This window comes from Oncorhynchus gorbuscha, linkage group LG08 (genome assembly GCF_021184085.1).
Source record: "Oncorhynchus gorbuscha isolate QuinsamMale2020 ecotype Even-year linkage group LG08, OgorEven_v1.0, whole genome shotgun sequence".
NCBI lineage: Eukaryota > Metazoa > Chordata > Actinopteri > Salmoniformes > Salmonidae > Oncorhynchus > Oncorhynchus gorbuscha.
Window position 1 is genome coordinate 9,994,834 of NC_060180.1, and position 20,812 is coordinate 10,015,645.

The window sequence follows — 20,812 nt, forward strand, 5'->3', positions numbered from 1 at the left end:
CAGAACAGCCTGAATTCTTTGGGGCATGAATACGTTGCTCAGTTGGTATCAAGGGACCTAACATGTGCAGGAAAACATTCCCCACACCATTACACCAGCCTGTACCGTTGACACCAGACAGAATGGGGCCATGGACTCATGCTGCTTTCTCCAAATCCTGACTCTGTCATAAGCATGATGCAGCAGGAACCGGTATCTCATCAATGAGGTGTTTTCGCCCACAGGGCTGCCGCTGACTGGATGTTTTTTGTTTGTCGCACCATTCTCAGTAAACCTTAGACACTGTCATGTGCGAAAAGCCCAGGAGGCCGGCCGTTTCTGAGATACTGGAACCTGCACGCCTGGCACCGACGATCACCTCCTGCCTGCGTTATATAGCAATCCACTGCCACGTGAATCACTGTCTGTAGGAGCGATCCACTGAGTGTATGTTGATCCAGATTCAACTTTCGTGAAATTTACCAGAGATTAGTCTATCATGTGACTATTAGAATGTTAGACTACTATGCAGGTTGTTAAAATGTTTATCTTATTCCAAGACAAGCTTATTCTCGACCTTTCATTTGAACGTTTGCACTCTTCCTAAAAACACGAATTGCCATTTCAGAAACATGGTTAACTGAATTGACAACAATGTCTCCTTATAATGTTGTTCACCACTGTAGAACATCAAAAGTGGGGGAGGTGTCTGTTTTTGCTCACAAAAGTCTTCAATTCTTTCCAAGTGAGGACCTCACACTTACATCTGATGTTGAATTGCTTTCCATGGAAGATCCCGCCTGTTAATTAATAGTTTAGTGGTAAAACAGTGGTAGTTGGATGTGTCTATCGGACATTGGTAGTTGTATTGATGTCCTTGCATCAACCTTGTATTTCATTTATAATGAGATATATTGTGTTTTCTGTGATAACATTAATTGATTTAAAAAATGAAAACCACTCACTACATCCGACTTTTTAAATACTTTCTAGCTATCTGTATCCCCTAATCTACAAGCCCACAAGCGTGACCAGTTCCTCTGCCATCCTTATTGATAATATTTGTACACTAAAACAGGTATACTTCATACTGACATTTCTGACCACTTTCCAATATTCCACTTCTCGGTGGGAGCTGGAAATGAACAGGTGGGAATGGATAGTAACATTAAATGTAGAATATTTAACTAAAGTAATTCTGAGTGCTTTTAAGATGTTGGTTGATTATATTTAATTGGAAACATTTTATAATCATCTCGATGTGGAGTCTGCTTACCAGACTTTTCTCACATCCTTCAATTCTGTATTTTACTATTGCTTCCCATTAGTCAGACCTACTTAGCAAGAGAGCACCAGGTGGGTTCTGGAAACTTTGGTTTATAAATGGTCTAAAACAAATCCTCAGTCAAAAAAATATATATATATATATATATATTTTTTTTTTTACAAATTACACCCTCCTGAATTCTGCCAATTACAAGAACAAATTTACCCATCTACATGAATCATTTAAACAATATAAAGTCAACTTGGAAAGTCATCATCTGTTGAATAAGAAAAAATATTCTACAGCTTTCCCATCTCAATCTACAATTGAATGGAAATATGACCGATAGTGATCCGGATGTTATCTCGTGTGAATGTAATAATGTTTTTGTGAATGTGGGTTCCTCTCTGTGTATGGAAAGCCCTTGGATCACATTAAGGGACATTCCTTTTTGCTTCCGTTTGATCCACCTGATATACTGTTTAAGAGGTGATGGAGGTAATTGGTAACTTTCTATATCAATGACCTAGCTGCTGTGTCTTCTACAGTGATGATACAACTTGATTTTAATCACACAAGAATTTCGATTCACAAATCAATGAAACCAACTCAGGCAAGGTCAAGTTTTCTGAATGGTTTCAGATAAACAAATTCTTTAAATGTAAAAAAAAATCCAACTTCATTGTATTCATTGGTAAGAATTCAATATATTGCCAAAATAATAAGAGCCAGAATCTCAATTCGTGAGATTGAAATGAAGCAGACTTCAGTCACTAGATGTTCTCGTTGATGAAAAGTTGTCCAGGAAAGATCATATTCACTTTGTCTGCAGCAAAGTGGTGAAGTCTGTTTTGTTCATTAGGCTTGCTTCTTAACACTATACTACAGCTTAATTTACCCATATCTCACTAACTGCAATTTTGTCTGGGCCAGTAGATAATAATGCTTCCTACCTACACAAGTTACTCATTACACAGAAGACATTTGCAAGACTAGCCACCACCTCTAACTACTTGGCTTCATCTGCCCCTCTGTTTAAGAAACTCAATACGTTGTCTGTCTACAAATACACATACCTCCCAGACAGCCTACCTAAACCCTTCAATGGATTCTTTCAGGTTAATTCCCAAATCCATACATACAACGCAAGACACAGCGATAACCTTCACCCTCCCTACTGCCACACCTCACATAGTCAATTCTCTAGTCTAGAGTACGGAACCTCTTATCTTCACATTGCCAAAACATCGTCATCCCTCAGTAACTTTAAGCGTAGACTAGGGTTCAGCCTGATGATCCAAATGACCCAGTAGTCTCCTCCATGTGGCCTAACTCTCTCACACACACATAATCAAACATGTTTTTTGTACATTTGTAATTAGTATGCTCTGTTTAACTGATTGAACAAAACTTTTTTTGAACTATATTTGTATATTGGTTCCTGTGGAGTGGTTTTCATTTCCCTTTTGGGTTTCTAACCTCTCACATTTATTTTCATCTGTACTGTTTTGTCTTTCACTTGTTTTGTTTGGTGCGAATAAATAAAAGCTAACCCCCCCCCCCCCCCAAAAAAAAAAAATAATTACGTGTATACTGGGGTATTTTGAAATACGGACGGTATGATTTTCAATACTGTCATCAATATCGTTTGGGGCGCCCTACAGCTCAAGGGGAGGAAGGAAATGATCTCCAGCTCAGCGCTGCGGCTATGCATTTGGTTTGATAACTTGCTAGCTAAGTGGCTAGCTTGCAAGATCAAGCTTCTTGGTTGCCACAGAGACAATCATTCTCCTTCTGAATCAAGATCCCTGCAGCCTAAATTCATTTTTTTGTGGAGGGGGGTTGTTTACGTTTGGAAAGAAATCGCACCCCTTGTGTGTACTGCTGGTAATTCCGTATACCCTAGGGGTACAGGAAAGATATAAAAAAATCTGCATACCGCCCAACCCTAATAGCCTATTACCACTGTCCAATACGGTATGTCTCAAGCAAGACTTTCTACTGAAGCTCAATGAGGAACACATTGACGATGTAAGCCTAACGTTATGCATAACTGCTCTGATTTGCATAGAACAGGTGCTTACCCCCAAGCTAAAACAAGAACACTAGAAACAAAAGCTCAATAACTAACTAACTTTATTGAAGCGGAAAAAGCTTGGGAAAGTGAATACGTTTTTCTGTGTGGCTGTACATCCGTGTTTTACGTGTCTGTCTGTGTGTGTATCTTTGTGTGTGTGCATGAGTGTGTGGGTGTACAGTCATATACATGAGAGAGTGAGAGGTGTGTGTACCAGCGCTTATCTGAACTGTGTGTCTGTGTGGTCCCTATCCAGCCAGGCCCTGCCTGTCGACACTATTGTTCCCACCCTGTCTCCGTTTGTGTTTGTTTTCTTCGGGGTGTTTGGAGCACACGCCGATAAAGAGCCGCTCAGCGTCTGACTCAGAGGCTTTGTTCATCTGCCACTTCCTCATTATTAAGTTTTCCTCCCTCCTCTCTTCCCCTCTGCCTCTTTCTCCCCCACCCCTCCTACTGTTTGTCTCTTCTGCTCCCTTCTCTCTCCCTCACTCCTTATTCCCGTCTACAGCAGCTCATGCGGGAGCGACAGCAGATGGCCAGCCGTCCCTTTGCCTCGATTGCTGTGGCGCTGGATGTAGGTGTCGACCAGGAACAGGAAGAGCTGCTGCAGGGCTTGGTGGAGGTGTGTACCTTAAATGCAGTTCATTAGCATATTGTTTTCCACGGCGATGGTGACACCCTGGAATCCAGGCTTGATACCGAGATCGCCCACAGCATTCAATGTTGTGTGGAGACACTGCAGTGTGGGTGTGAAAAATCAGGTATTTTTCACAACTTGAAATGCAAAACATATGTGGCCAACTCAAACAAGTACTGAAGGCATTGTTGGAAATCACACAACAAAGAATATGTCCAGAGTTTAGCGTGGCCTTACCAGTAAAGGCTGGTTTGTTATGAATTATGGACATTCTGAAAAGCAATTCCTTGTCTTGCTGTATTCCCTATTGGTCCATGGGTTAGGCCTTTTCACAGGTTCCTATCCAACACAGTTCCAGCAGCTACAGTGGATGTATAGCCAGGCCAACGCAGTACAGTGTGGCTTATCTTGGCTCGGCTAGTGTCAGTAGTATGAAAAGGGTACTAGTTTGCCTCCAATATATGACTTTCTGAATTGTGTTTACTATCTCCCTCTATGGGTATTGGGTATGATCTGATAATGTACCTCTGAAGATCCCTAGGGGTTGTGTGTGTTCTCCAGGTCTCTGTTTCATAAAAGATTTACTGGCTCCACCACAAATCTCTAACAGTTGCTGCCTGCCGGCCAGTCCACGTCTGGCTTTAGTGAAATTGATAGTGAGTTTCGGGAGACAACTTATGCTCTGAATGCATAATTTGTGTTATTAATATAGTAGAAGCTGGTTAGCGTTTTTTTGACATGAATCTTGTTTTGGAGTCAGCTCTGCAGAGTGGTTACTAGCTGGCACAGCCAAGTCATAAAATTTGATTTTAAGCCTAACCTTAAGCCTAACCTCAACCACACTTCTTTTTTTTACCCCCTTTATCATCTGTTGCGCTGCACCACCTGGGAGGCCCTCTTAACTCCAGGAATAGACTCACTCCAATAGAAGATGGTGCTATTATACTGCATGGGCACATACCCTATGTTAGCAGTAACCCCTTAGATTAGTGATTTCCCCCCCCCAGCTAACGCTACTGCATTTATCGTCGTCCAACTCAGAATAGATTTTCTTGTTATTTTCATGTTTCTCCCATTTTGAGCTCCTGAAGGTGAGAAACAATGAAATGGAACGGTATCTTCACATAAAGGTTAATTAAGTAACATCTGGTGTTGCTCCACATGGACTATTTAGCATAATTGTATATTAAATAATACAATTATTTCAACTGTCATACTTGCTGATGAATGAATGTATTCATCATAGGATTTCATACCTAATTTGGACAGTTATTGTGTAACAGCAAGTTCTGGACCTGTGTTTTTATATGTACAGGTTTATTTTGGCCAAATCCATTTGGAAAAGGTGTGCAGGAGGGAATTCCAAAGGTTTAATCCGCATTTTGATAAGCTTATTACCTTTGAATTGTATGGAAAGTGGTGGAATTTGATTAAATTCCCCCAAAACAGAGACTGGGCTGCAGGAAGGGCACACACACTAAATGAAGAATGATTGGAATGGTTAGTGTAATTTATCTAAAGCAGTGTTACATTTCTATTTAATGGACATACCATGAGGAGGTTGGCCCATTTTGCCTTCCCTGTCATCTGAACAGATGGATAACGCAGTGACTTAAAGCCCTTTCTCAATGGAGCAGTTAGCTAACGTGCACTAAGTGGAGATGACGTTTTTCACACAGCTTCTAGGTGCTGCTAAACTGTATTTCACTCTCAAGGACCCTCAAAAAAATCTTCTGAGGTGAGTAATGTCTCACACAACTCTTGTGAGACGGTGTGTTTCGTGGATTCCATCCCACACCCAGCCCCTCGTAGAGAGTTGGTTGGGTGTGAATTATTCTCTTCGGAACAAGCGAGATGAACTTAAGTCTTTCTGATGTTCTCTTCAAACACAACGTTTTAAAGACATTCTCTTTTATGAGAATCTTCAAAAAGAAACAGCTGCAATTATTGACATCTGGGAAAAGTCAGGCAAACAAGTGACAGTCTGTTATTTACCCAGAGAAATATAACATTTCGTTACAAAACCTGCATCTGGATAAGATCAACGAGACGAAGGTCATTGGAGGCACATATTGCTAGCAGATGTAAGATAATCTGGATTTATTAGTTTAAAATCAGATATGTTTGTGCGGTTTTCATTGAAAACTCAAGTTAATGTCATCAGAGTGGTCGATGGAAGACAAGCTATCCAAAGTACACACTATGAAAGAGTAGGAAGACAAGCTATCCAAAGTACACACTATGAAAGAGTAGGAAGACAAGCTATCCAAAGTACACACTATGAAAGAGTAGGAAGACAAGCTATCCAAAGTACACACTATGAAAGAGTAGGAAGACAAGCTATCCAAAGTACACACTATGAAAGAGTAGGAAGACAAGCTATCCAAAGTACACACTATGAAAGAGTAGGAAGACAAGCTATCCAAAGTACACACTATGAAAGAGTAGGAAGACAAGCTATCCAAAGTACACACTATGAAAGAGTAGGAAGACAAGCTATCCAAAGTACACTATGAAAGAGTAGGAAGACAAGCTATCCAAAGTACACACTATGAAAGAGTAGGAAGACAAGCTATCCAAAGTACACACTATGAAAGAGTAGGAAGACAAGCTATCCAAAGTACACACTATGAAAGAGTAGGAAGACAAGCTATCCAAAGTACACACTATGAAAGAGTAGGAAGACAAGCTATCCAAAGTACACACTATGAAAGAGTAGGAAGACAAGCTATCCAAAGTACACACTATGAAAGAGTAGGAAGACAAGCTATCCAAAGTACACACTATGAAAGAGTAGGAAGACAAGCTATCCAAAGTACACACTATGAAAGAGTAGGAAGACAAGCTATCCAAAGTACACACTATGAAAGAGTAGGAAGACAAGCTATCCAAAGTACACACTATGAAAGAGTAGGAAGACAAGCTATCCAAAGTACACACTATGAAAGAGTAGGAAGACAAGCTATCCAAAGTACACACTATGAAAGAGTAGGAAGACAAGCTATCCAAAGTACACACTATGAAAGAGTAGGAAGACAAGCTGTCCAAAGTACACACTATGAAAGAGTAGGAAGACAAGCTGTCCAAAGTACACACTATGAAAGAGTAGGAAGACAAGCTATCCAGAGTACACACTATGAAAGAGTAGGAAGACAAGCTATCCAAAGTACACACTATGAAAGAGTAGGAAGACAAGCTATCCAAAGTACACACTATGAAAGAGTAGGAAGACAAACTATCCAAAGTACACACTATGAAAGAGTAGGAAGACAAGCTATCCAAAGTACACACTATGAAAGAGTAGGAAGACAAGCTATCCAAAGTACACACTATGAAAGAGTAGGAAGACAAGCTATCCAAAGTACACACTATGAAAGAGTAGGAAGACAAGCTATCCAAAGTACACACTATGAAAGAGTAGGGTTAGGTTATATGGCATGTCATTAAAAAACCAAATCAAACGTCTTGTGTGGGTATTTTGCCTTGGCCTATAGTATGTCGATAGTAATCTATCAGGCAGATGTTAACAGTTTATGACATGATGATTCCGATATTGTTTGTTTAAATTAAAAGTAGGGAACATTCCAGACCATCAGTGACCTTGTTGGACTACATATAATGAGGACATGCATAATGGGGCATTATGGTATAGCTGACCCTGTTTAGGATTTTAGACTAATCTGACCGAGTTGACTAAATCTCTGGACACATCTTTCAGGAATCACAGTTTTGAGAGAAATATTATTTAAAGTCACAGCGGGTCATCTCAAGTTAATATCCTTTACTTTTTAAGTTTTTAGGATTTTAAAAACGTTTTTGGAGATATTGGAGTTGGGATCCATTGCTCCGGACAAGGGCATTTCCAGGCATAGAGCCGACATGGAAATGAATAATATTTAAAGGATTAAAAGAATTCCCAAAACCAATATTTGCCACTGAAAATTCCGCTAAATGTACATTTTAAGCTCAAATAATGCAACAATACATTTTTTCGTACTATCAAAATAGTTTCCCTGCCAGATATTCTCCGACTTTCAAGAATCCCTGAGCTAAGTTCCTGCTATTCTACACATTTGGCCATGAGGCTGAGAGAAAATGTTGCTGTTTTAAAGCTAATTTCATGGGGTTGGGAGCCTCCTAAGCTCGTGACCCCTTACAGGTGTGTGTGATACGCCAGTGAGCCTAAGGCCAAACGGGAGTGAAATAGGTCCTGGGCTCCAGTCATTTGTCCCCTACCCTCCCCTGCCGTTGCCGTTGATAAAGGATGTCTGGAGCTGTTATTCATCAGTGACCTGAGGGCTCTCTGTAAAACAGGCCTGTTATAAGCACACCACACAACCTGAGTCAAGAGTTGAACGACACAATGTACGGGCAAAATACCCCAATCTTGAGTCTATAATAACCATAGAGTGAACTACCCGCCTAGAAGGTAAATCACACACCAGTTCCCCCTCCTCCTCTCTTGTTTTATACTGTGGCTCAAAATAACCGGGCCACAGTATCAAACAAGAGGTAACTCATCAGCATCAATCACATCTATACAACATCCGCGTAACGTCGTAAAGCCGATGAGCCGACAGCAACGAGCATCTGTAAGACTCCCGGGCGCACCTCTCCTTCCGTCCCAGAGTGATATATGGCGCTGGGTGTCATAATGCTATTTAAGGGGGAGAAATTAATCAATTTCATATATAAGGTTTTAATGCGCTGTATTTATTTTCCAATCTGTGGGATTTCATACGCTGGGGGGAGCAGTGAGGAGATAAAGAATATTTATAATACCTGGGAGGAAAAGGCTGTGTGGTTTATCAGCACCCACAAAGCCTTTCATCAGAGAGGGAGCAGGGGAGACTGAACACAGATCAGCATCAGCACCCACAAAGCCTTTCATCAAAGAGGGAGCAGGGGAGACTGAACACAGATCAGCACCCACAAAGCCTTTCATCAGAGAGGGAGCAGGGGAGGCTGAACACAGATCAGCACCCACAAAGCCTTTCATCAAAGAGGGAGCAGGGGAGACTGAACACAGATCAACACCCACAAAGGAGAGGGAGCAGGAGAGAGAGAACACAGATCAGCATCAACACCCACAAAGCCTTTCATCAGAGAGGGACCAGGGGAGACTGAACACAGATCAGCACCCACAAAGCCTTTCATCAGAGAGGGAGCAGGGGAGACTGAACACAGATCAACACCCACAAAGCCTTTCATCAGAGAGGGAGCAGGGGAAAGAGAACACAGATCAGCATCAACACCCACAAAGCCTTTCATCAGAGAGGGAGCAGGGGAAACTGAACACAGATCAGCACCCACAAAGCCTTTCATCAGAGAGGGAGCAGGGGAGACTGAACAAAGATCAGCACCCACAAAGCCTTTCATCAAAGAGGGAGCAGGGGAGACTGAACACAGATCAGCATCAGCACCCACAAAGCCTTTCATCAGAGAGGGAGCAGGGGAGACTGAACAAAGATCAGCACCCACAAAGCCTTTCATCAAAGAGGGAGCAGGGGAGACTGAACACAGATCAGCACCCACAAAGCCTTTCATCAAAGAGGGAGCAGGGGAGACTGAACACAGATCAGATCAGCACCCACAAAGCCTTTCATCAGAGAGGGAGCAGGGGAGACTGAACAAAGATCAGCATCAGCACAAAAGCCTTTCATCAAAGAGGGAGCAGGGGAGACTGAACACAGATCAGCACCCACAAAGCCTTTCATCAGAGAGGGAGCAGGGAGACTGAACACAGATCAACACCCACAAAGCCTTTCATCAGAGAGGGAGCAGGGGAGAGTGAACACAGATCAGCATCAACACCCACAAAGCCTTTCATCAGAGAGGGAGCAGGGGAGACTGAACACAGATCAACACCCACAAAGCCTTTCATCAGAGAGGGAGCAGGGGAGAGAGAACACAGATCAGCATCAACACCCACAAAGCCTTTCATCAGAGAGGGAGCAGGGGAGACTGAACACAGATCAGCACCCACAAAGCCTTTCATCAGAGAGGGAGCAGGGGAGACTGAACACAGATCAGCACCCACAAAGCCTTTCATCAGAGAGGGAGCAGGGGAGACTGAACACAGATCAGCACCCACAAAGCCTTTCATCAGAGAGGGAGCAGGGGAGACTGAACAAAGATCAGCACAACCACAAAGCCTTTCATCAGAGAGGGAGCAGGGGAGACTGAACACAGATCAGATCAGCACCCACAAAGCCTTTCATCAGAGAGGGAGCAGGGGAGACTGAACAAAGATCAGCACCCACAAAGCCTTTCATCAGAGAGGGAGCAGGGGAGACTGAACACAGATCAGCATCCACAAAGCCTTTCATCAGAGAGGGAGCAGGGGAGACTGAACACAGATCAGCACCCACAAAGCCTTTCATCAGAGAGGGAGCAGGGGAGGCTGAACACAGATCAGCACCCACAAAGCCTTTCATCAGAGAGGAGCATCAGATCAGCACCCACAAAGCCTTTCATCAAAGAGGGAGCAGGGGAGACTGAACACAGATCAGCACCCACAAAGCCTTTCATCAGAGAGGGAGCAGGGAGACTGAACACAGATCAGCACCCACAAAGCCTTTCATCAGAGAGGGAGCAGGGGAGAGCACAGATCAGCATCAACACCCACAAAGCCTTTCATCAGAGAGGGAGCAGGGGAGACTGAACACAGATCAGCACCCACAAAGCCTTTCATCAGAGAGGGAGCAGGGGAGACTGAACACAGATCAGCACCCACAAAGCCTTTCATCAAAGAGGGAGCAGGGGAGAGAGAACACAGATCAGCACCCACAAAGCCTTTCATCAGAGAGGGAGCAGGGAGACTGAACACAGATCAACACCCACAAAGCCTTTCATCAGAGAGGGAGCAGGGGAGAGTGAACACAGATCAGCATCAACACCCACAAAGCCTTTCATCAGAGAGGGAGCAGGGGAGACTGAACACAGATCAGCATCAACACCCACAAAGCCTTTCATCAGAGAGGGAGCAGGGGAGACTGAACACAGATCAACACCCACAAAGCCTTTCATCAGAGAGGGAGCAGGGCCTTTCATCAGAGAGGGAGAAGACTGAACACAGATCAGCACCCACAAAGCCTTTCATCAGAGAGGGAGCAGGGGAGACTGAACACAGATCAGCACCCACAAAGCCTTTCATCAGAGAGGGAGCAGGGGAGACTGAACAAAGATCAGCACCCACAAAGCCTTTCATCAAAGAGGGAGCAGGGGAGACTGAACACAGATCAGCATCAGCACCCACAAAGCCTTTCATCAGAGAGGGAGCAGGGGAGACTGAACAAAGATCAGCACCCACAAAGCCTTTCATCAAAGAGGGAGCAGGGGAGACTGAACACAGATCAGCACCCACAAAGCCTTTCATCAGAGAGGGAGCAGGGGAGACTGAACAAAGATCAGCACCCACAAAGCCTTTCATCAGAGAGGGAGCAGGGGAGACTGAACACAGATCAGCACCCACAAAGCCTTTCATCAGAGAGGGAGCAGGGGAGAGAGAACACAGATCAGCATCAGCACCCACAAAGCCTTTCATCAAAGAGGGAGCAGGGGAGACTGAACACAGATCAGCACCCACAAAGCCTTTCATCAGAGAGGGAGCAGGGGAGACTGAACAAAGATCAGCACCCACAAAGCCTTTCATCAGAGAGGGAGCAGGGGAGACTGAACACAGATCAGCATCAGCACCCACAAAGCCTTTCATCAGAGAGGGAGCAGGGGAGACTGAACACAGATCAGCACCCACAAAGCCTTTCATCAGAGAGGGAGCAGGGGAGAGAGAACACAGATCAGCATCAGCACCCACAAAGCCTTTCATCAAAGAGGGAGCAGGGGAGACTGAACACAGATCAGCACCCACAAAGCCTTTCATCAAAGAGGGAACAGGGGAGACTGAACACAGATCAGCACCCACAAAGCCTTTCATCAGAGAGGGAGCAGGGGAGACTGAACACAGATGAAATAAACCTGCATCTTCAGCAACACATGTAGAAATACATGACAACACACGCAAGCACACACCTTCCATCATTGTCAATTATTAATTGGACATAGGTTCACTTTGCAGTAACCTGTGCCTCTGTTCTCAACCAAGTTTAAAGTTTAGAAAGGAAGACAAAAGCTTGAGTCTTAGCAAATGTTGCAGTGTTATTAACTCTCACACTTTGTCAATAGCAGCTCGGTCAGAACAAACACATTCCTCCTAATGTTCTATTTGCGTTGAACAGAAAGCCTGGACTATTACAATGGTTGCCCAAGCATATTTCAGTGCTATGATGGAGTCACCTGCTGCTTCAGCTTGGGTAAACTGACTCTCTTTCCCATTTGTCCATAACTATCAATCTCAGCTGAGCAAACACTGTGTACTGGTGGGAAATGGGGAAAATTCTGCAGTGATCTTCCTGGATGGTATTCTGCTTTCCATGAGTGTAGAAACCTGTCTTACTACTCTGTTTCTCCGTCCCCGTAGCAGTTTGTTTACTCGGGAAACAGCAGGTGGGAGCGTTTTTTACTTGTTTGAGAAACGATGCTTGTCCCCAGCTAAACTTCTTTTTTTGTAAGCTCCTCTGTTGAGCTTCTTCATTTGAAGGGTGAAATGCTGTGAGAACTAAAAATGTGGAGCTTGTTCTCGGCCGTTATGGACACAATCTTGTCTTTTTAAATATACCTGGTCACATCCTTGTGGATCCTTGTCAACCATACGGTTTCACAAGGGCAAACACAGGCCTTCCATGTTACGTTTATGTTTTGTTTTGGGTCTGAATATCCAGCTATTTATTTCCCAGTCACGGTACTGCAATTCAAACTGTATAATTCCTCCCAGATCCACACACCATGAAGGGCTCGCATGAAACATCCATAAATAACAGCTTCAGTCTCCCCCTGAAGACCTGCACCCTGTTCACCCTGCTTTACAAGCTCCTCTAAAGGTAGCCTACAGGTCAGCCAGGGAGAGGCTTTGAGAGGATCAGTGGAGCCGACCCTCTGCCTTTCCTCAATGATCCCTCCCTCCATTCCTACCCTCCCTCCATTCCCTCCCTCCCTTCCTTCACTCCCTTCCTTCACTCCTCCTCCGGAGCGTAATGGTTTGCCTGTCTCCTCTCCGGCTGTCTCAGATTCAACTGACCTAGCAAACGGTCACGTTAAGACTGAAACATTGGATACATCATTTTCATAGTGCTTTGCTTCGTGTTTGAGGCGAGAACAGGACAGAACATATGTGATTTACAACCAGTGCAGCGCAGGCCTGGGTTGGGTTCCAGATGTATGTGCTGGGTTCCAGAATTATGTGCTGTGTTCCAGATGCGTGGGCTCGTTACTATTTCTATGGGCTGTGTTCCAGATGTATAGGCTGGGTTCCAGATGTATGGGCAGGGTACCAGATGTATGGGCAGGGTACCAGATGTATGGGCAGGGTACCAGATGTATGGGCAGGGTACCAGATGTATGGGCAGGGTACCAGATGTATGGGCAGGGTACCAGATGTATGGGCAGGGTACCAGATGTATGGGCAGGGTACCAGATGTATGTGCTGTGTTCCAGATGCGTGGGCTCGTTACTATTTCTATGGGCTGTGTTCCAGATGTATAGGCTGGGTTCCAGATGTATGGGCAGGGTACCAGATGTATGGGCAGGGTACCAGATGTATGGGCAGGGTACCAGATGTATGGGCAGGGTACCAGATGTATGTGCTGTGTTCCAGATGCGTGGGCTCGTTACTATTTCTATGGGCTGTGTTCCAGATGTGGGCTGGGTTCCAGATGTATGGGCAGGGTACCAGATGTATGGGCAGGGTACCAGATGTATGGGCAGGGTACCAGATGTATGGGCAGGGTACCAGATGTATGTGCTGTGTTCCAGATGCGTGGGCTCGTTACTATTTCTATGGGCTGTGTTCCAGATGTATAGGCTGGGTTCCAGATGTATGGGCAGGGTACCAGATGTATGGGCAGGGTACCAGATGTATGGGCAGGGTACCAGATGTATGGGCAGGGTACCAGATGTATGGGCAGGGTACCAGATGTATGGGCAGGGTACCAGATGTATGGGCAGGGTACCAGATGTATGGGCTGGGTACCAGATGTATGGGCAGGGTACCAGATGTATGGGCTGGGTACAAGATGTATGGGCTGGCAACAAGATGTATGGGCTGGGTAGCAGAGGCTGGGTACCAGATGTACGGGCTGGGTACCAGATGTACGGGCTGGGTACCAGATGTACGGGCTGGGTACCAGATGTATGGGCTGGGTACCAGATGTACGGGCTGGGTACCAGACGTGCAGGCTGGGTACCAGAGGCTGGGTAGCAGTTGTACTGATGATCCGTGGTTATGGGATGTAAAGAGAGTGGTGATACTGAATATGTGGGCATTTTTGTCTTCCAGCTGTCTCATTATTAGCACGAGGACAAGAACAGGTCATTCTGCTGTTATTGACACTGTCTTTGTGATATGAGGAAAATGGGCTCTGTCATTGTTTAGTAGTGAGTCTGGGCAGGTTAACATTGACACTAGACAAGGTAATGGTTTTCTGATGTCCCATTGCAGGATGCCTAGTATCACAGAACCCTAACACACTGATTGCCAAAATTATTGCTGCATACTTTTCAGCCAACATTATTGCCAAACTGGTTATATGTGGGTGGCAGGTTGCCTAGCAGTTAAGAGCGTTGGGCCAGTAACCGAAAGGTCGCTGGTTTGAATACCCTAGCCGACTTGGTAAATAATCTGTCTGTGCCCTTGAGCAAGTACCCTAATTGCTCCTGTAAGTTTCTCTGGATACGAGCATCTGCTAAATGTAACTGTGTGTGTCTGTGTATCTGTCAATGACTATCTGTCAATGACACACGGTGCCATTTTATCCAGGGTAGGTCTGACATGTTCAACCATTGATACATAATGAATCTGTTCTTGAAGAGACCTTCATCACCATTTTGCCTCTACAGTCATTACATGCAATCAGGCTACAGTGAACTTGCTGCTAGCAGATGGACCTCAATAGTCCTGTGGAGCAGAGGTTATCATTTGATTGCATGAATCAGTTCATTAGCGTGCGCTAGCTGCTGTTGTGTCAACAGAGGTGGAACTTCTAGGTCTGTGTGTGCAGGTAGGGTAGGGTTATGACAGATATGGAGGGTATAACGATGTGCAGGCAGGGTTATGACAGATATGGAGGGTATAACTACATGCAGGCAGGGTTATGACAGATATGGAGGGTATAACGATGTGCAGGCAGGGTTATAACAGATATGAGGGTATGGAGGCAGGGTTATAAGATATGGAGGGTATAACGATGTGCAGGCAGGGTTATGACAGATATGGAGGGTATAACGATGTGCAGGCAGGGTTATGACAGATATGGAGGGTATAACGATGTGCAGGCAGGGTTATGACAGATATGGAGGGTATAACGATGTGCATGCAGGGTTATAACAGATATGGAGGGTATAACGATGTGCAGGCAGGGTTATGACAGATATGGAGGGTGTAACGATGTGGTTATGCAGGGTTATGACAGATAGATATGGAGGGTATAACGATGTGCAGGCAGGGTTATGACAGATATGGAGGGTATAACGATGTGCAGGCAGGGTTATGACAGATATGGAGGGTATAACGATGTGCAGGCAGGGTTATGACAGATATGGAGGGTATAACGATGTGCAGGCAGGGTTATGACAGATATGGAGGGTATAACGATGTGCAGGCAGGGTTATAACAGATATGGAGGGTTAACGATGAGGCAGGGTTATGACAGATATGGAGGGTATAACGATGTGCAGGCAGGGTTATGACAGATATGGAGGGTATAACGATGTTATGACAGATATGGAGGGTATAACGATGGGTTATGACAGATATGGAGGGTATAACGATGTGCATGGCAGGGGGTTATGACAGATATGGAGGAGGGTATAACGATGTGCAGGCAGGGTTATGACAGATATGGAGGGTATAACGAGCAGGCAGGGTTATGACAGATATGGAGGGTATAACTACATGCAGGCAGGGTTATGACAGATATGGAGGGTATAACTACATGCAGGCAGGGTTATGATAGATATGGAGGGCAGGGTTATGACAGATATAACTACATGCAGGCAGGGTTATGACAGATATGGAGGGTATAACTACATGCATGTGCAGGCAGGGTTATGACAGATATGGAGGGTATAACAGCAGGGTTATGACAGATATGGAGGGTATAACTACATGCAGGCAGGGTTATGACAGATATGGAGGGTATAACGATGTGCAGGCAGGGTTATGACAGATATGGAGGGTATAACGATGTGCAGGCAGGGTTATGACAGATATGGAGGGTATAACTACATGCAGGCAGGGTTATGACAGATATGGAGGGTATAACTACATGCAGGCATGGTTATGACAGATATGGAGGGTATAACTACATGCAGGCAGGGTTATGACAGATATGGAGGGTATAACGCTGTGCAGGCAGGGTTATGACAGATATGGAGGGTATAACGATGTGCAGGCAGGGTTATGACAGATATGGAGGGTATAACGCTGTGCAGGCAGGGTTATGACAGATATGGAGGGTATAACTACATGCAGGCAGGGTTATGACAGATATGGAGGGTATAACGCTGTGCAGGCAGGGTTATGACAGATATGGAGGGTATAACGACATGCAGGCAGGGTTATGACAGATATGGAGGGTATAACGACATGCAGGCAGGGTTATGACCAATGTCCCGTTTAGGCTGCGCATGGGCACTCGCTCGCAGTAGCCCCGAGTCTGCCGCGCATCTCCCCCTGGACTGCCGCACAGAAATATCAGCCCACAGAGAAAAGCACGAGATTGAATTTCACTGGACTTTGTGGAACAGTGGTCACCAACTGACTGGTTGTTCTCCAAGACATTCCTAGTCGATCGCCAAACACTTATGTAAAAAGGCCAATAAAGCCTTGTAAAAAACGGTAACGCCTTGTTTTGTTGCTATTTTTTCATCTCGGGCAGTGCCTTAGACTGCTGCGCCGTTCGGGAGACCCTGAACTGTTTCCATTCTGAACCATTGCATGTGTCTGAAGGTACAAACTTCCCATCGGACCCAGAGAGCAAATCAAGTGCACTATAGGTCTACCACTGGCCAAGCTGATGGCTCAGATTACCGTGTCCGCAGTAATGTAGCAGACATAAAAGAAAGCTACAGCAAAGTTGATACTGTGAGATTTCAAAACATTTAAAACCATGACTAGAGAGAGACTGCCAACGAATACAGCAAAGAGCTGCTGTTTTTATGAGTGAATTCATGTTTATGAGTGAATTCATGTTTAAGTTCTTACTCAGCACTGTCAACACTTTGTATTCAACACTTTTATAAGCCATAAAATGCACATTCTTCCTATTTCCACTCAGTGCTACAACAAGCACTGCAGCAGGGAAGTATATTTATACTGTTGGCTTGAGTTGTTGTTATTATTAGCAGCTTGGGTCTTTTTTTTATTATCCAGGAATGTTTCACTGTCTCTGATCATAGGAGTAGCAACATGAATTTGTGTATGAGCCATCAGCTGGAAGACGGGGTCAGTGGAGAAAAGGCAGAGCGGAGGGATGTTGAGGCGGACCCTCAGTCTGCTGCTCTCTCCCTCCAATGAGACAGACCATCAGATGCAGACAGTCAGCCCAGTAAAAGAAATGGTAAATGTATGCTCACTCAGCTGTGCTTCACAAGTAATACAAGAATGGTTCTATTACCTGTGTGATCATATAGCGTACCTCAAATTGTGTTCACCACGTTGACATTAGCAAACCGCTCACCTTCACGACGCCCTGCACGCTGTCTGCCATGACCCGAACAACTATTCATTGTCAGGGCAATTCAAGGAAAGCCAATATGCAGTGATAATATATTGGTCCTATAGCCTGCTGCACAATCCTCATTGCTACATAACTATTTTTAATTGGTTAACGTTGCATAGGCTTACGTTTTTTAAGTCATGTTAAATACTATCTGAGCGGAAGATCTCGGCTTGCATTTTGACTCAGAGAGTGATCTTGACTCAGAAAAGGTCGGTGACCACTGTTCTAGAGTTTTCCCTCACACTATCAACTTTTCCCATTACTGTGGCAGTTGTCATCAAATCAACGCAATATTAGCCACTTTCAATGCAACATCCCGAAACAAAACAAACTATGCAAGAGATTTTGTTGTAGGCAGGGTTAGGGTTAGGGTTAGGGTTAGGGTTAGGGTTAGGGTGCTCCTATAGCGGGCATGCATGTACACAGACCTGTGCGGCATAAACAATCAGAGCTGGAGTAGGCCTATATGCAAATAGACCATTGCCATAGAGTATATGCATCTGTGCCATTTACTTTGAACTGGACTGTGTTTACAGCATGAGCGGTGGTGAGTAGATGTGCTTGTTTTGAGATTAAAGCGAGAGTTGTGTGTAGCCATGTGTGCACATTTTGTTCATATCCTCTGCTAGTTAGTGAGTTATTAGCCCAGTTATAGATCATTTGTAGTCAGCAATAGGGGAGTGATTGCTTCCTACAAGAGCACAAAATGTGTACATTTCTAGGCATCTTTGAAAAGCGAGTCCGGTAAATAGCTTCTTTTTTGTTGTTGTTAATGGGGCAGTGTTGTATTTTGAGACAGGCTTGAATAAGCTAAGTAGCCAATATGCAGAGGGTAGCATACTTTGTCTGATTCTCTATAATAATGGTATAGGATTAATAATGCATTTTATTTTGTAAAGTGGTTTCTTGAATCAAACAGCACAACATTTTCAGCCACCTCCTTGTCTGAAGGACAAGTGGATAAACTGGTCAATGTCAAGCCCTGCCAGTTTTTTTCAAAAGTCTGATGGAATATAGGCCTACATTGAACACCACATATTGGTTGCCACTGTAGGCTGAATGATAGAACAGCTATTTCCATGGGATGCATTTCCTCCATTGTTTTTGATTTTAGGCCACTCTGGTAGGTCTACATTATGATCAAACAGCCACAGTAACCTACTTGACCACTGTTAGAACTGTAACTTAAAGTGGGTACAGCCTCAGTGTTGACAGTAAACTCGTGCTGGAAGTTGCACAGAATTTTCACAACGTTCCAGTTTGCGCTAAGCAGACCTGAAATTTGCTCAGTGCCGGAAAGGTTTTTTGAGGGAACACTGGCTATGACAGATACTACAACGAGTGACGTCGACTACTCCGGGCACTCAAGAAGAGCTGTAGACACGTGAAGTGGTGCTAGTGCGTCACTCATGTAACCTTGGAGACACAATGGGGGAGCTTTTGGTAATGCAGATGAGGTAGTGCTATTAGACCACGTTAGTTGAATATTCAGAGTAAAGGTCCCTCTTGACACTGGGGCTGCGTGTCATGCATTGAGCATGTTTCCTTTATCACTTGGTCTTTATTGTCCTCTGTTTGATTGAGTCCCCTTGGTCTTCATTAAATCCATACACTTTAGGCATGAAAGACTTTTGTCCTCACAATTGCCGGCATGAATAACACTTCACAGACGCGAACGCAATTCTCTCATTTGTGAGGGGGATTTGAAGGCCGAAGCCAACGCTCTGGAGTAGGGATCCTATAGGCGGAGTCATTTCATTCACGCCTTCTTGGAATTGCAATCTCTTTTCAAGGCCCTACTGATTACTGTGCCATTCTTGATGTGGCCAGCTGCACAGATACACAAGGAGGAACTGAGAAGTTATTGCTGCTGGTGTGATCGCCAAGGACTAGCTGTGAGTGTGCTCAGCGTGCGAGAGAGTGTGTCAAGTGAGTTTGGTGAGCCTCTTTTGTGTTTACGCTGAATTGCATTTTTGTGGGATGGCCCAAGAGACTGTGAGAAATCCCTCGTAGAGCCAGCTATGGCATGCATGGCAATTCTTTTGACTGAATAAATGAACTGTTTTTAGGAAAGCATCCTCTGGAGTAAGGACAACATGCAGTTTACGGGGCTCCATTTCTGCGTGACTTTATCACTTTGTTTCCAGCTGGCGATGCCTGTGCAACATATAATCAGCAAACTCGTGAGAGGAATTAACAAATGTAGCGTTGTGTCTATCGGCGTACAGGTGTACGGTTACGCATGAGGTAACCAGACAGACATTCTTTCTGCATCAATCTATCTATACTTTTCTATTAAGACTTTCTCTTACTTCTTTGTTTCCCCCTCGTCTTGTAATCAATATCTCAGCATTTTGAAAAAAGTAGAAATCTATAATGAATTTGGAGCAAACATTCTGAAATAATGGCCTTTTCTACCGTTCTGGAGTGTGGGAGGCTCTCTCTCTCCTCCCCAGTATAATGCCCAAGCACGTCTGAGGCCTCAGAAAACACATTAATCATACCCATTAATAGTGAGGGGGAAAGAAGTGAAAGATATACTCCACCTCGAATTAGGAGGCAAAAAGTTTGGCTTTCATGAAGCATTAGAGAGATGATTAATTTGTCGTCTGAGGCGAAGAGGAGAGGAGAGGGGCTGCAGAATAGCCTCTCCGTCCCCCAGCTTCTTAATAGGATTGTAGCTACGCTCACCGATGCACTGATTAAAATGGACATTTGCAGCAGGGTAGACACTTATTTTTTATTTTTTTATCAATCTGCAGTGTGGCTAATGAATCTGTCTGCCGAGACAACGCTCTGGCGCTCTGACTTGGGTGTTGACCATGATAAGCTCCATGAAGAGCCAGGAGATAGGCCCCGCTAGGACAGGCTGACTGGATGGAGCTGAGCCCCGCTGGGGCAGGCTGACTGGGTGGAGCTGGGCCCCGCTAGGGCAGGCTGACTGGATGGAGCTGGGCCCCGCTAGGGTAGGCTGACTGGATGGAGCTGGGCCCCGCTAGGGCAGGCTGACTGGATGG

At 44.6% G+C, this 20,812-nt stretch overlaps 1 protein-coding gene across 1 annotated transcript in view; it reads left to right on the forward strand.

Moving 5' to 3' along the window:
• Nucleotides 1-20,812, forward strand: part of LOC124041180 (attractin-like protein 1) — a 368,532-nt gene that overhangs the window by 311,729 nt on the left and 35,991 nt on the right. The window contains exon 28 of the mRNA XM_046358453.1: nucleotides 3,832-3,945. Coding sequence (XP_046214409.1) covers nucleotides 3,832-3,945 — 114 coding nt within the window. The remainder of the gene's footprint in view (nucleotides 1-3,831; nucleotides 3,946-20,812) is intronic.